Source organism: Aquila chrysaetos, chromosome 4, assembly GCF_900496995.4.
Source record: "Aquila chrysaetos chrysaetos chromosome 4, bAquChr1.4, whole genome shotgun sequence".
In the NCBI taxonomy this organism is placed as follows: domain Eukaryota; kingdom Metazoa; phylum Chordata; class Aves; order Accipitriformes; family Accipitridae; genus Aquila; species Aquila chrysaetos.
The window spans coordinates 14,178,274-14,194,370 of record NC_044007.1 but is presented as its reverse complement, the minus strand read 5'-3'; the positions used below and the strand labels follow the sequence as shown (position 1 = coordinate 14,194,370).

The 16,097-nt window shown below is 41.6% G+C and overlaps 1 protein-coding gene across 1 annotated transcript in view; it reads right to left on the bottom strand.

The window, feature by feature from the left end:
* SNTB1 (syntrophin beta 1) overlaps positions 1–16,097 on the bottom strand; it is a 118,115-nt gene that overhangs the window by 50,275 nt on the left and 51,743 nt on the right. Inside the window, exon 2 of the mRNA XM_030011629.2 lies at positions 7,982–8,198. Within this exon, the coding sequence (XP_029867489.1) occupies positions 7,982–8,198 (217 nt within the window). The remainder of the gene's footprint in view (positions 1–7,981; positions 8,199–16,097) is intronic.

Genomic DNA, 16,097 nt, shown 5'->3' with positions numbered 1-16,097 from the left:
CGACCGACACCCAGCTAGTCCCCGAGCGGCGATTCACCGCCCCCACTTCCCAGTTCCTATACTAGATGTGACGTCCCATGGTATGGAATACCCCGTTGGCCAGTTTGGGTCAGCTGCCCTGGCTGTGTCCTGTGCCAACTTCTTGTGCCCCTCCAGCTTTCTCACTGGCTGGGCACGAGAAGCTGAAAAATCCTTGACTTTAGTCTAAACACTACTTAGCACCAACTGAAAACATCAGTGTTATCAACATTCTTCTCATACTGAACTCAAAACATAGCACCGTACCAGCTACTAGGAAGACAGTTAACTCTATCCCAGCTGAAACTAGGACATATTTACACTCACATATCTGCATGCATGAATGGACACTTTTTTTGAGTAACCGGTGCAGGAGCTCTGCCCATTTCTATTCGATTTGTGCTGGAGATGGGAAGGACACCAGGAGCTTGCCTGTCAGGCTCAGAAGGGTGGGGAGGGGAGAAAGCCCCGTGTCATTATGTCAGGGAAAAGATGCGACTTGTTTTTCAAGAAAATGAAACATGAGTAATCCCAGATTCACCAAGACCTGCACGGATTGAAGGTCAGTCACAACGTGCCATAACTATCCAGTTCTACACTGGTATCTCAAACACCCTGCAGGAAAACTCACGGGTTTCCACTGTTTCCCCAAATCCTGGCACATTCCCCCAGCAATTCACTTCTCAAACTGCTGCCCAGAGAATACAGCAGGTCCTTAGGACATTAGAAAGCTATTTTAACATGATCTAACAGAACAAAAATTAAACCTGAAGTAAATAAAAGTAAATGAACACCCAAAGTTCAACCTAGTTTGTTAAAGTTTTTGTATAAATGAATACCCTTGAGGTTGCTCTGCAGAAAATGGCCTTTGGGTTGTTTGGCAGGGTTTTTTTTTCTTCCAAAAAGCTTACCAGGTGATTTGACTCAAAAGAGACCAAAACGCTCCTCTCTACAGAAGGGATAGTCCTACAGAGGTGTCTGATCTCAGTGGCCTTCCAAGAAGGCTGAGAAGAAACTGAGGCTAAGACATAAGTTCATACAACCCAGAGCAAAACTGATGACCTGTTTGGCTGGTGAGAAGTTTCATAAATGATGGAAAATAACTATTCCTAATAATGAAAAAAACAAAATAAAAAGATCATCCTTTCTGCCTGGAGGCTTCAGAGCTCCAGCTCCTACAGGGCTGGGAAACTGCCCCTTATCAAGACAGATGACTGCAGCTTCCAAAATGTACCAGCAATTGCAGAGCTGCCCAAAAAACAGATGATGTAGATGATAGAGGACTGTCAGACAGCCCAGTCTGAACCTGAACCAGTTATTAATTCTAGCAGTTAATCGTTTGCCCCAAAATTCTGTTATAACAGAAAAAATGCAGTCTTACAGGTCTCTCATCTGACAACCCTAGCCCTGAATGCATTGACCCCAGCTACCAAGGAGGGTCCCACAGCCATGCAACTCTTAGAGAGGACATGTTAATGTATCAAGGAGGAGGAGGAGGCCTTCCCCATTGCCCAGCCATTCATCCATTCCACCAGTCCACTCCTCTCCCCACAGCCCAACTTCTTCCCTCTCCTGCCCTCAGGGTATTGAAGGAGAAGCTGCAAATGTCTTTTTAGCTGTATCACCTAACTTTTCTCAGCTTGAAAACAGAGAAGAGTAGATAAATCTCAAGTGCCGCCTACTTGTTCATCCCTTCCAGTAAAGAGCAGATTTTGGGGGCAGATTAGCAGTTACACTACTATAAACAAACAAGAACACCACAAGAAACATCCAACTTTACACAAAAGGAGGATTTGGATCCATAGCAGTAAAATAGTTGGGAGCTAAGGTTAAAAACCCACATTCACCTTGATCTTAAATTCACGACCCTTTGTGGGCAAGGATGTAAAGGGCTTCACAGTGGTAGATCATACTTCTGTAACAGCCTGTGCACACTGCAACAGCATAGCACAACAGGGTGGTTTGAGGATGAGGGGAGAGTTAACCAGAGTTTCACCCTGATTATTGTCATTTTTGTTCTTTTCTGGATTTGAATTACATCCTTTCAAGTTGCTTTACTTTAATGTTGGATTGTTGATTTCTTCCCTAGTTAACAGTAATCTAAACAGATAATAAACACAGCCCACCAGGAAAAAAAAGAGTAACAAAAATTCTTGATATAAATCAGGACTTTGACTCTAGCAGGCTCAATGACTTCTTCAAAGGACTTATTGATATTCAAATAGTAAAACATGTCTGTACCGATAATGATAATGAAGTGCTATATGCCTTTCATCCAAGGATCTCAAGCTGTAGCTCACAACAACACTGTGAATTAAGTATGGTCTCTCCATTTCACAGAGATTTTGTCTATAGCCAGAGAGCAGCTCAATAACAGCACAAGGAGCAAGGCACAAATTCCTTGGGGAGGTGTGGAGGGGGATTTTTTTATACTGGTAATGCACCCATTATAGTATCTTTACCTTTGCTCTACCCCCCACACATATGAAAGTCCTTTCTCTTTCTTTTGCCCACCTACAACACACAGTAACAGAAAAAAACCCAAGTTTCCTAAACCAAAGGCCAGTCCTGCTAAATCTGTACTGTCCATTAGGAAGGAAAGATTTCCACCTCCCCAGGAAGCCCCACAGAACTGCTGGTGTCCACCCAGGGCTGACACTGCTCCAGCATGCTGCAGTGGTGCCAGCACAGTGATGGAAACGGTCCATCACCTCCTTAGTGCTGGGTCCAGGACTCAGTCTTTGCCCAGCACCTCACCCCATCTGTGCTTCTACCAGTAGAAGCATTATCAAACTACCTCTTAAAAGGCAAGAGGCAAAAACCAAGTTAGATGGGACCTATGCTCTGCAAGAGCAGCCATAACTCATTCTCAGTATCATGGTCACTCTCCACAGCAGTGCCCTGCCCTCTGCGAGCCCCCCACCAGGTATGTGACTCGGGGGATCCGCTCCCTCATCAGTGGGGAAAAAACCCGGGCCGCAAAGCTGAACATCTAAACCATGCTGCTCTTTGAGGAGAATCCAGCCTTTGCTTTGTATACCAGTGGCTGCTCGTGCCTGGCAACATCAAAGTAGGGTCCTGTTTACCAAGCAGGAAACAGGCAGGGTGGAGGCATGAGCCAGCCCACGCTTTCATCAACAAGACATCCAGACTCTTCTCTACTGCCTAATACTTGCCTCCCTGCCCCCTCCGCCACCCTTAAATCACACCAGCGTGAGCTTGAAGAGGTGCAGGAGCTAAATGTCCTTCATTCCTCAATAGACTAGACTAGACTAGGCTAGGCTAGACTAGAATAGTTCAGCTGGAAAGGACCTAGAGTGATCATCTAGTCCAACTGCCTGACCAGTTCAGGGCTGACCAAGTTAAAGCATGTTATTAAGGGCATTGTCCAAATACCTCTCAAAGACTGACAGGCTTGGGGCATCGACCACCTCTCTAGGAAGCCTGTTCCAGTGTTCGACCACTCACTTGGTACAGAAATGCTTCTTAATGTCCAGTCTGAACATACCAAGTCTTGTAGTCCTTTTAAAGAAAAATGTTGTGCTTTGGATCAGCAATGAAACTGGGAGTGCTGGCAGGTCCCAAACTACACACGGTCATCTGTCATAGACTTTTACTGAAAAGGCATGGAGTTTCTACTAGTACTCCAGACATCACCTATATAAATAATCAATCAGCCTCACAGCTAAAACTGCATCAGAAAAACATTGAGGAAGTCCATTTTTGGGCAGTCTGTCCTATACTAGCGTCATAGATCCCTGACTTCTACTTAAATATGTTTGTCTCTCTATTCCATCTTCACGCTCTTCTGCTAACTTCTTATGTTTGTTATCAGCATTCATGTCTCGAGTTTTTTGGTGCAAGGACTAGTTTTTACTATGTCATATTAAATCTGGTTGAAACTCAGGTTTTGTTTTAAAGAAGTTTCAACTTTTGTTTTCATGCCTTATTGTAACAGAAGTAAATACATCCAAATTCACTAGAATTGTTTTATATTTAAGATTTTGAAATGCCATTTCAGCATCACACAGGGATATTTCATGCTTACATAAATTACATGCTTATACACCAACTACAATTCAAAATGTTAAATCTCACTGACCCCGTTACTGTGCATTACTGACATGTTATTAAATAATGTAAGAAAATTTTTTTTAAAAGAATGAGTGAAAAAGGAACCAGTTTGGAGAGTGACAGCTTTGCAATAAATCTTGCAAATACTTCTTTCAGTGAATCAGTACTTCCCAATGCAAAAAAACAACAACAACAACAACAAAAATTAATCAAAGTAATGAAGCAGCTTACATCTATAGCTGCCTTTGGAGTAAACAGGTCTCAGTCTGTGTTGCACCTCCCTGTTGTCCTGGGAAGCTCAGGTAATTCCCAGATGCAGCTCAGTGCTCAGAGCTCAGAATGAATGGATACCAGCCAGTTCCTCTGGCACCTTTAAAATGTACCTGCTCAATTTTACCTTCTGATTGTAATTCTCAGTCTAACCCTGAAATGGACAACAGATAAGGAAAATTCCTTATCTGTTTCTCCACGTGTCCTTGGTGTGAAGTCTATGAACTATACCTATACTTGCTGCGGCACTGCCACTCTGAGCAGCTGTCAGCTGGCACCACGCTGCTGGGAACGTGTCTTGGCTCATTTTTCCTAGCTTCAAAACCAAAGCAAACTTTTCCCATTAGAGGGCCAAATCCTGCCAATGAGTAACTCAATCCTTAACATTGGATCCCTGCTGAAGTTCCGTGTAAGGATCACACTGCTCTGGACTCCTGCCACTGGAAAAACGTGATCTGTGCACACTAAGTGCTGGCAGGATCAGGCCCACACCTTCTGGGTTTGGCTGAATGAAGTGCAAGCAGGATTTTAGGGTGATTTCAAAAGCAGACGAGAAAACCTTTTCAGTCCACGCACCACAGCCTCATTCCTCCAGGGAAGTCGTGTCTCCTGTCCTATGTACAGAAGTACCTTTGTATTATGTTCCAAGACTTTAAAAGCACCAACAGAACAAATTTCACCTCAGAGGCCTATTTCTTTTTTTTTTTCTTCCTATTCCTTAATATCATCACCAGAAATTGATGAAAAGCTTTTTATACTGCAGTGAGATTTACTGCTTATTGGTATTACTAGCTGTGACCATTCGGACATGTTCCTTCATTGGGAGGGGATGCTCCCTCGTGAGGCCTGACATTAACCTTTTACTGCTGCCACCAAGAAGGACTCTTATCAGTAAAAATGCAGGCAAACAACAGATTTTAGTAATTATTTTAACCTAGTTTCTTCCAGCCTAAAATGTAACAATGGCCCCTGTGTCTAGAGGAGAAAGACATAGATGCCACTAAGATCCTCTGCATCTTTTCTCCTGTTGCTGTGTTTGTACTATTAAAAATATTTTCCAACACACTACATTTGGCATTGGTTTGTATTAAGGATCTTCTCCTTGGTATCTCGCAGCTTTTTTAATCAGGTGACAGACAAGACAATTCCCTACCTCCTTCAGAGTGAACCCACAGACAGGTTAGGTGAAAGAGACATCTGAGAACTGCTGGCTCTAAAAGCACCAAACTTCACTCCTGCTCTGAAATAACAGGCTCACCAAACCATTCAAGAGTAGACACAGACTTAGGTATCTCTTAACTGGGACCAGTCTTCAAGGAGAAGCAGAAATCCTGTGCAGGGCTACCAGCTCTAGTGGGAAAACCATATGTGTAACTTCCTCCGCTCCCATTAAAACCACATTTCACCCCAGCTTTCTAAGAACTGGAGGTGACTCAGTGCCAACAAGCAGGTATTTCCTTCTGGGCCTTTTAACATAGGTATCTTCTCATGCTGAACATAAATCCAGTTCAGCCTGGTCCCACAACCCTGCTATGACATGATCTCCAGCCTGCACTGGAGAAGTATCTGCACTGGAAAACTCATGCTTTCTACGTCCGTGCTTGGTCTTAGATGAAAATTAGCTCAGCTATAGTCCAAAGGAGCTCCTTTATAGCCAGCTTATGCTTTGGCAGCCTGCCAGCAGTGCTCTCCTAAAGCCATCCAGCAAAGTGACACCATCAGTTATAAGATCTATGTGTGTCAGGTCACTAGGTTATGAAACGGAAGTGTCACAAGCATGTAAGGACATGGTTTGGGCTCTGCTGTGAAGGAAGATCAAATTATTTTTGTGGAATCAGATTACTATCTTGGGATATATTCCAGTGGGAAAGGGTCACTGCATTGTAATAGCATTTCTACTGGGAGATATCAGTTCCAGTATTCAGAATAGTTAAAAACCCCTGAAACAAGTAAAAATGCGAATCAATGGGATGCCACTATTCCACTACAGCTAGCACGACTGTGAGGTACTGTGTGCTTGGATGGAAAAATCCAGCTTAGGCTGTACACTGCACTGTGTTGGACTACAGTAACGATCAGAGTCACTCTTTCCACAGGAAATGACAGCAACACAAAATGAAAACCATGATAATAAGCAATATGACTCTCCCACGTGTTACTTCCTAGTAACACCTAAGAACACACACACTTGTAGCACGCTTCGAAAAAGTCAGCTCCATTGCAGAACTATCATGAGCAATGAGTGTGTGTCCCTCTGAAGCAGTCCTCCTGGCCTTCAAACAAAACTGAGGACCAGGAGAGTGACAGAAGCTGAGAACTACCATACAGTCAAAAAAAAGAGAAAAATGTTGAAAGAATGAAGCCAACGTGTAAAGCATCATTACATTGTGCTGATTCAAACAATGCGACCTGCATGAGTATTTTTAAAATACACTCCATGGCAGAGAGAACGACAAACTCTCAGGCTAGCAATACAGCTGTCAAACCTCAACATCTTAAACTATACAGATACATGTGAAAAAAAAGTGGCCGATACCAATAACCATCTTGATTTAAACTTGAGAAAGACTGCTAGGGTAATTCCTGTTCTACAGTTGCACTTCTGTAGTGGTCAGTTATCACTGACTATGGTAGTAACCACTTGGTGGGAGCAATACTAAAAAATAAAGCACAGGGGGGGAAAACACCCATAAAAGAAGGTCAGACAAATATAAAAAAGAAAGAAGGAAAATTACACAGATACCGATAAAGTTTCTGAATTGCAATGCAAGAGATTACAGGGGAACCCATCCCCCGCAAACCCCCTTCTCTCCCCTCTTCTCCTTATCCTTCTCTGCAAAGGAAAATGTTAACTTTTATTTATGCCTATACATAAGTGCTGAGAATCAAAGGCATTACACCCAGCTTCTGGGCAAGCCAGCACACTGCAGAAAAACAAAAAGGCCATTATTTGGATGGAAGAAGCAGTCTGTGTTACTGACTTGACTGGTCCCTTTTTTATTAGCAGCTGTTAGAGCAGGGATCAGAGAGCGTGCTGGTGTGGTGCAGCTGTTCCACATATGTTATAAATAAGGGCTGTTAAAAGCTCATCCTATTTTTAACGCTATGAAAAAAACCCAAGAAGTCATAGAAATTCCCCATTAATGCCTTGTAAATGGAACTTTTCTCCTATTCTTGACTTTAATGCCCAGAACTGAATGGACAAAAAAGGCCATTCTTAAAATAATATTCATTAAAAAAGAAAAGAAAATGTAGTTTAGTGGAATTGGATTAAGCCAGCCTAGAAGATGTAACAAATTAGTGTGTACAGTATCTTTTCCTTCAAAAGCAGACACTTAATCAGGATGAAAACAAACCCCTGAGATTCTATTTCTACTAAAAATGTTGGATTACTGCACTGAAGAGTTTCTCCAGCACAACCCAAAAGCTGAATCCAGCACCTCACGGCTCAGACACCACCACCCACCCTTCCCAAACCGGCGATCGCTTGCCCCTCACTGGGTTGCCATATGTGGCCAGAGCCCATTGCCAGCTCTTGCTCACCAAACCCAATGCTGAAAAGGTCAACGACAATTCAACGCGAAGGCAAAAATGAAGCCCCGGGAAATCCCCCGCTCACCTGTTTTCAGGGTCTGACACCGTCATGTTGCGCGTCACATAGCACATCTTGAGCGGTATTGTCTTCTTGTCTCTGTGGATGGAGAGCGAAAGCTGCGACAGGGGGTCGGCAGAGGCGCAACCCAAGCGGGGAGATTCGGGGGGAGGCGTCTCCCACCCAATTTCTGAAACAGGAGAGCCCTTCTTCACATAGGGGGTGGCTTCTCTCATGTATTTCACTATGGAAAAGAAAAAAAAAAGAAAAAGGAAAGCAGTAAGTAAATGGATATTCAGTAGTTGCATCCCACGTGAGCTTTTTGAACTGGGATCAACCCTCAGCACTGGTTATTGTCTCTACTTGTCCAGCATCACAGCATTGGAAGGTGCACAAATACAGAAGATGGAGATCTGACTGCTGCCAGTCTCAGTATGGTGCAATGAGTAAAACGAGGGAAAAGAACAGAATAGGTGAAATAAAAACATATAGCTAGTGTAGGGCCAGCAGAGCCATCCGACCTCTACTTGACAGGCTATAAGTCCTTGTGCGGCAATTCCTATGTACAGAAGCCGTGAGCTGACTGAGGTATAAGGAAGTTTTTAAGAAAGACATTCAACCAAGTGACAGTGAATCTATTATTCCCCTATCTAAAATGTTCCAGCGATACTCCCAGTGCTGCAAACTCACATCTTGCTTCTGGTTCACGCTTGTCAGTGTCCCGCCACTGATCTTGACAGCTATTTCTGCTTGCTGGGAAGCAGTTTTAGCTGATCTACTTGTACATATATTTATAGAGTAAACAAAAACTAATTCACCTCTTAGCCTTCTCTTGGGGAGATAAAATTGAGTTTGAGCCTTTCATGAGAGTGGCGGTGTCAGATTAGATCTCTTCTCAGCCTCTTCCAATGCTTTTTTCCAGTATGGATAGGAAAAGTGAATGTAGGATTCCCAAATGATCTTAACGTATGCAAAAATCAGTACCTCTTTTACACTCGTATTTCATATTCCCCTCTTTATGCAGGCAAATATTGCAACATTTTGCCTGTTTTTTAATTCTTTTGGCAGTTCAAGATCTCTGTTGCTTTTACTTCTCATGTGCTTGGCAAATCTGCCAGCCAGTGTCCTTCTTCACAAACCTGACAGAGCTCAACCAAGAAAAGACCTCACATTTAAGCACCCTGTTTAAACGTATATATCCAATGTACACAGCTGTGGCTGCCTAACTGGCTCTTGCCACTTGATTGTACCCATGACTCAAACAGCGATGACACGAACCGAAAGGGCAGGAGCACTGTGAACTTATTTGGGGAAGTTATTAAAATGCTGTGAGAGAAGATTTCAAGGAAATGGTGCATATCATTGTGTTAGCTTGGCTGAAGAAGCTGGGTATGACTGAAAAATGAAAAGATGGATAAATTACAAAAGTGCATTGTGGTGAAGGAGGTTAAATTAGGGAAAGCAGACTGAAGTTTTTAAGTTCAATGGGAAAGCAATGGAAGTATTCAGAGGAGTGGAGAAGAACAACCGTGTTTCTGTCAAAACCAAAGATAAGGTGCATAATTTCAGCAGCAATATTTTCAAGGCACTTCATAGCAGCTTTACCAAGAGCAATACCTGTGCAAAACTGGACTCCAGGCTCTGTGAGCATCTATTGCCACGTTTTCTCTAAAGCACCTTAGTGCACATTTTGCCATTCCTCTTTTCTTTTTAAAAAATCTGTTAACTTCAATTATAAGGACTTCTGTGTTTAGGTATTTTACAGGATATTCCTCTGTGAGAAGGATCATTTGTGATTTATCAGAAATGCTGTCCTACCCAAGGCTGCTGTTTTGATTTCTTTACCCCATATTATTCCAAGTAATTTTTGAAATTAATTTCCTCCCTGCTCAGGGAAGAGCTGGCATGGGATTCTACCAGGTTTCCAGAAACTATTTAAGGCAAAAGGTGTTGAGATTGATTTTTTGGTCTTTTTGTAGACACCTACCTGGAGTCCATTATCCAAAAACCTGTGTCACCTAACTCTCAAAACCAGTGCTCATCCTTGGGTACTCCATAATTGACCTGATTTTCGAAGGTGCTGAAAATAAGCAGTTTTAGCCAGTGTCATACAGATACTGGTTTTAGCAGTCGGCATCTCGGTTTGGATGCCCTCATAGCCTTTTGGAAACAGAGAGACTGAACACATACAGATGTGGTGAATCTATCTATTCCTGTTTACACTGAGCAAATATGACTTTGTCATTAACTTAGATGGGAGGAACAACTAAAGCTGTAAAAATCATATTTGACTGCAAACAAAATTTTGTTCCCTTTAAAATTAGAGCTTATCAATTAATCTGTTGAAAAAAGTAATCCAGTCAGCTTTGAACTCAGTTACAGTGACATGCCAGCAAATGTGATGCTAAATAAAGGTCCAGGTCTCAAAAGTGTAGCTATTATTTAATCTGTGCGATTTTCATCCTTTTTCAGCTGCAGCTATAGGCATTCAACCTGAGCATCTTTTAATTAAGGAAAGGAGAGAGGGGCAGGGGGGAGGAAGGAAGCTGAAGTGAAAAATTTGGCTCTAAACTTAAGCAGAAACACAAAATGTGAATTTAATTCCCCAGAGGCAGGGACAGAAGAAAAGAGCTGTCCCTTCCATGTGCCAAGAAGCCAAGTTTCCATGTGATGCACTGGTGAATTCATGGCAGGCAGCTGCACTGTTTCAGAAACTCCTGTGAAAGAGGAAGCAGGAGAAAGAGGAGAGAGCAGAAACACAACCCTCTTTCCACAAACTGAGTCTCAAACACAACAAAAGCCAAGAAAATTGCCTCGTGGAAAAATGTCCTATGAAAATTCCTGCCAACTTCTGAACTCCCAGACATCTAGTTTCTACGAACTCTTAACAGGAGATGGTTGCTCAGCCCCAGAGACTTACATAAATAAAGACTTATTAATATACTGGTAAACTGCTGAACACCATCTTCCTATAAAATTCTACAGGAGAATTAAAAAATAGAGTGAATACAGGTTTTCTGTGAAAAAAAACAATTTTTGTAGTTTTCTATTAATTACTTCCCACTTCCCACTAAATACAAGCACTAGATTCATCACTGAATTCTGCTGGGTTTTACAAACCAGACTTTATGGCTCTTGCATATTCAAATGTGTTTCATATTTTAAAAGCCCCCAAATGGATACATATAAATGTATAAATGGAATATGGGAGTGGAACAGGTGGCAGAAATTGATCCATTTATATATTTTTTTGTATTATTTAAATTTCAGAGCCACTGTTTTCCATTTGCCCCATCAACATCCATAATTCTGTGTCCATAACCAAAGTCCAGTTTATGAATTTAGCTGAAATAAGGCACACGCTGTTCAGATGACTCGTAAGTTTTATCAGCAATTATTTCCTATTTACCTCTAAACTCTGGATGCAAATACTGCAGAACACTCTGTTTTATACCAATGCACCAGTTACCCTACTACACACACAGCAATTAATGGTGACCCCACACATGTCTACATTTTGCAGTCTGTCCATTAACCAGTTCTTAATCCACAAAGTAGAAAACAAGTTGATACCAGTATGTATTATAGGCATATTCCTATTCCACACTGCACTATCTGAGAATCTTGGATGCAGCACGGTTAATGTATAACTGAAGTTATACGATTCACTTCCATCATCAAGTTTTAAAACCAGAAGAAATACGATACAGACTATTGGATGTTAAAGTAATAATGTGGATAATATTCTGTTTTCAGATCATTACACTCAAGAGCTAGACTTCCCTTTGGATACAGTAGCACAAATTCAGGTACCGACTGAAAAAGAAAGCGGCTACAGAGAACACTGTTTTTATATATTGCAAATGAAACTACCTAATGGATTAAAACCCCAAAACATTTAATAAAATTAAATAAGGCATGCCATTGTATAACAACTATGAATTACGTGTAACTATTCTATAGGCATGTATATATATATATATGCCTTCAGAACAGTTACATATGTCTAAAAGGTATAAAAATATTAAATATTTATTTATATAAAATGCTACATCCTTTAAGACCACCAGAATGTACTCTGCAAATACAAAAACCAACATGCAGGGACTGAGAAAAAATTCTAATGGTTTCATTATTATAACTCAATTTACTGAAAGACTGTAATTTCAGTCAAGAGTTGACTAAACTCATCCATTTGATGCTATAGCTCAACCTCAGAGATCCTTATATTCGGTACTAATTAATGAACCGTACCCTTTTGGTGCACCACTAATAAGAAACTGCGGTCAAGCAATTAAAATTCCAATCTCCGGAGCACCCCTCCCCAAAAAGAGAAGAGGAAGGGAAGTGGCAATCAAGTGAATTAATCCACTGATACACATTGAAATATTTTGCATTTATTTTTTGATCTGCAAGACAGGCAATGTAGCTTCCAAAAAAGCACTTCATTTATACACAATTCTGCCAAGTCCCAAGTCTCCACAATTAATCCTTTGTTACTGTTCACAGATGACTTCTTTGGGAGGAAGAAGCAGGCTTTTAATGAGAGAAATACTACAGACCAACTTGGTCAGGTTTTTGGCCAGATGCAGTTCTGAGGAACTGGAACTCTTCTGACACATTCAAACTGTTTCCTAGGAGGGAAGACAAAGACCACTGAAGAGAAGCCAGCACTCCTGAGTAAAGCTCTTTCGTTCCTACAGGAACAGGATGTATAGGTTTACAATATGAAAGCAAAAGGAAAAACATACCCAAATCTGCTCGAAGAAAGATGATCAAGGAATTCCCCTTTGCAGGGGAAAAGCACAGAGTCTCCTCTTTAGGCATTCATTCTCTTCTAAGTAAATACTCAGAGACAACTACCAAAGGTAAGTAGAAAACATCACCCAGAAACCTCTTGAGGCTATTTTCAAAGGATGCGCTAATGTTACTGATACCTATACCCCAAAAAGATAGGTTTTCCAAAGTTCCCATAAATCCACCTTCATCTGGTCTGCTTCCTGCCAGGGTGAAAGATGGCCCAGAGAAGAGGAGCTAGGCCAGTCCTCCACCATACTTAAGACTTTTTAAGACTGCACGCAGGGATCAACCTTTGGAGTCACTCAAGCCCACAAATTGAACGTGATGAGATCAATTGCTTTTATCAGCTTACTCAGTATGAAGGGGCTGTTTGACTCATCTGTGCTGAAGCAAGTACACCAGACCACCTGCAAGAGTACTGCGGGCAGCATGGCATACAAAAATTTTTCTTGCAAAAATGATTCTTGGTTGGTTTGAGAAGAGCTGCTAATGCAGAACTTGAGGAGGGCCCAACCTGCTGGTAGGCAGTTCCCACCTGGAAAGGAGGAAACAAAAGAAGACAAACACTTCTGAGATTGTAGATAGCACCACTACAAGTCCAAGTTAACAACTCAGAGCCATCTAACAGCTGCTGAAGTGATACTGTCCCAAGAAAAAAAAGTGGACGGTAGCAAAACCTATGAGTAAACACTGCAGGTATGTGGCCTTCAGAAGGGCAGATCAGCCAAGCAAGTCAACCACTCAGCATGGTTCTGTCATTTTGCTTGATGAAACATTAAAACACAGAATTTGCAGTTTAGGTAAGGCACAAACCAAAATGCCCCAAATGGTTTCAAAGCTAGTTGTAACTGAAAGGAGAAGTCTTGCCATAAAATTTATAAACTGTGCCCAAGTAATGTCAACATAAATGCAGAGTATTTTAAGCTATTGTCAATGGAACTGAGATTAACAGAGCTGGAGGAAGGTTGACGGTATTAAAATAAATTCAGTATCATGATACCAGAATTTGCCTGCTAGGTTTTATGTTAGAGATCAAAGTTCCACTAAACTCAAGCAAACCGCACACCTTACAGTGAAGATGTGTGTATAAAAATGCGATGAGAATCTGTCCAGCTGCTGGTGCCATCATCACAACTGAGACCCAAATGCTTCAAGAAAAGGGTTTATGAATCAGATCATCTATGAAGATGTGTCGCATGACCCTTTCAACAGCTTTAATATGGGCATAAACCAAAAACCAGACAACAATCCTGCTTGTGAGTGTTTCCACTCCACTTCCTACAGAAACATCTGTTACTACATTCAGACAAGTAACATCCATTAACATCATCTGCTTTCCCCCGTGCTGAAAGGGATTTGAAATAGTAAACCTCTTGATCTGCCAAGAGCATCAGATCTCTACCTCTGGGAGATGATACAAATTAGTTAAAATAAACACCTTGTGAGAATACAAATCCCCTCTATGCTTTGGCCATTTCTCATACTATAGGGAGACTAAGCTGAATTTACCATTTTCTGCTGTTTTTAAATTAATTGAGCTGAATTCAGTGTATGTTGCTTCATCCCTTAAAGACACAGGCTTGGATCTAAATTATAAGAGGCTGTTTTTAAAATCCTTTTAAAAATACATTCAATGTACACACTTACTATACTTTTTATAAGGAAGACATGAATGAGTGTTTTGAAAGAGTAATTTCAGAAAGATCCAGGAGACAATCACACCTTTAAGATAAAGTTTACCTGAAGGGAGGGCGTTAGCAATGGGTGCCAAAAGGCTGCTGGTAAGCAACCAGGCTTCAAGTTCAAGCTTTCAGTGGGCTGCAAACAGGACCTTTTTAAAAATGTGAAGAATACTTCACAGTGTCCCTTTAAATTAGCAGCTGCTTTTATAAAAGAGGTGGAGCAATGTTAAGCAGTGCTGTAAGCACCATCACACCCAAAAATGCTTGCACCCCAAAAATGAAGGCAGTTCCTCTTCAAAGTACCTTGCAATCAGCAATTTTGCATGGTTAAGAGAATTTCTTTGTCAATAAGGTAAGAAGAATTGTGGTCCAGACAGCAGACTGAGGGACCAGCATGTCCAGGCCCCCATCATATAGGAGAAAACAGGAGAAAACGGGCTGGTCTCAGAAAGCCATGCAAGGGTGCAGCCTGTGAAACCTCATGGTTTTGATAACCCAAATAGGGCACACTGACCAGCCACACTGTGTTATCCATAGCAGGTCTCAAAAAACGTAACTTGCCACCAAAGATGTCTTAGAAGTCAAGAAACTGTAGGAGGAAACTCAGCATTGAGTCTTGGCAGGAACCATGGGCAGCCCCTGCGGATGCCTTCTCCTTCCCACCTGCACCTGCACCAGGGATCTCCCTTTTCTGCTGATGTGAGCACTTGTGGACCTGGAGATTACATTGCCAGGCCATCCCATGCCTTTGTGTAACACCAAAAATTCTTCAGAGAGTTACTTTTCCTCAGTTTCCTTTCCTGAGACATTGCCTATGATGTGGGCTGATTCAGCCACTGATTCCCTAGGCCTGATGTTCCGCTTTAGTAAATAAACACTTCTTCAACCCTTTCTGAGTCTCCTCAGTGCAAATGTTTCTGGGGAGTGAGGGCTTTAAATGTGTTCTTATCTTATGTAGCATATCAATTTTGTCAACTGCAAAACCTAATAAGTATTAATCCATTTTCATTCCTCCACAAAGCCACGGTTTTATACTCCGCATAGAGCAAGCATGAGCAAAGCACACAACTTACTCCCCTCCAGTCTATATTAGACAGGCTGGAAGCTTCGCATGCAGTTAGCATTTCCCACCCACTTCTTCCTGATGTCACTTGGAGCTGGTTGCTGCTAACCATCCCCTTTCAGCTCCTTGGTGAGTTACATTACCGGGTTCTAATAATAAAGTCCATGTTTGAGGCTAACAGCACACATGTTCAAGGAAGCAGGACCAGTTTCAATGCCGGGGTGAGATTTTTGTGTTTCTGTTCAAAACAGATTAACGGAAACTGAACAGACACAAAATTGTGTCACACAATCACAGTGACACCTGAGGCTAGATCACTGGCCTGGTTCAAAGCTCTAAATACGTGACACTTGCTAGCACTGAGCTGATGGAATGATCAAAAATAGTCACAGGTTGTCAGTAACCTGGTACACAAAAATTTCAAACTGGTAAATTAATAATAAACTAAAGACAGTCTCTTTACAGCTGATGTTGCTCAGTACTTCCCATTATAATTCCTATTACTCATACCTACTACACTGAATGTGTTCCAGTTTCCTTCAAGTGATTTAGTTTATTTTAAACTTCAAAGTTTCTGTTTCAATAAATTGGATCTATT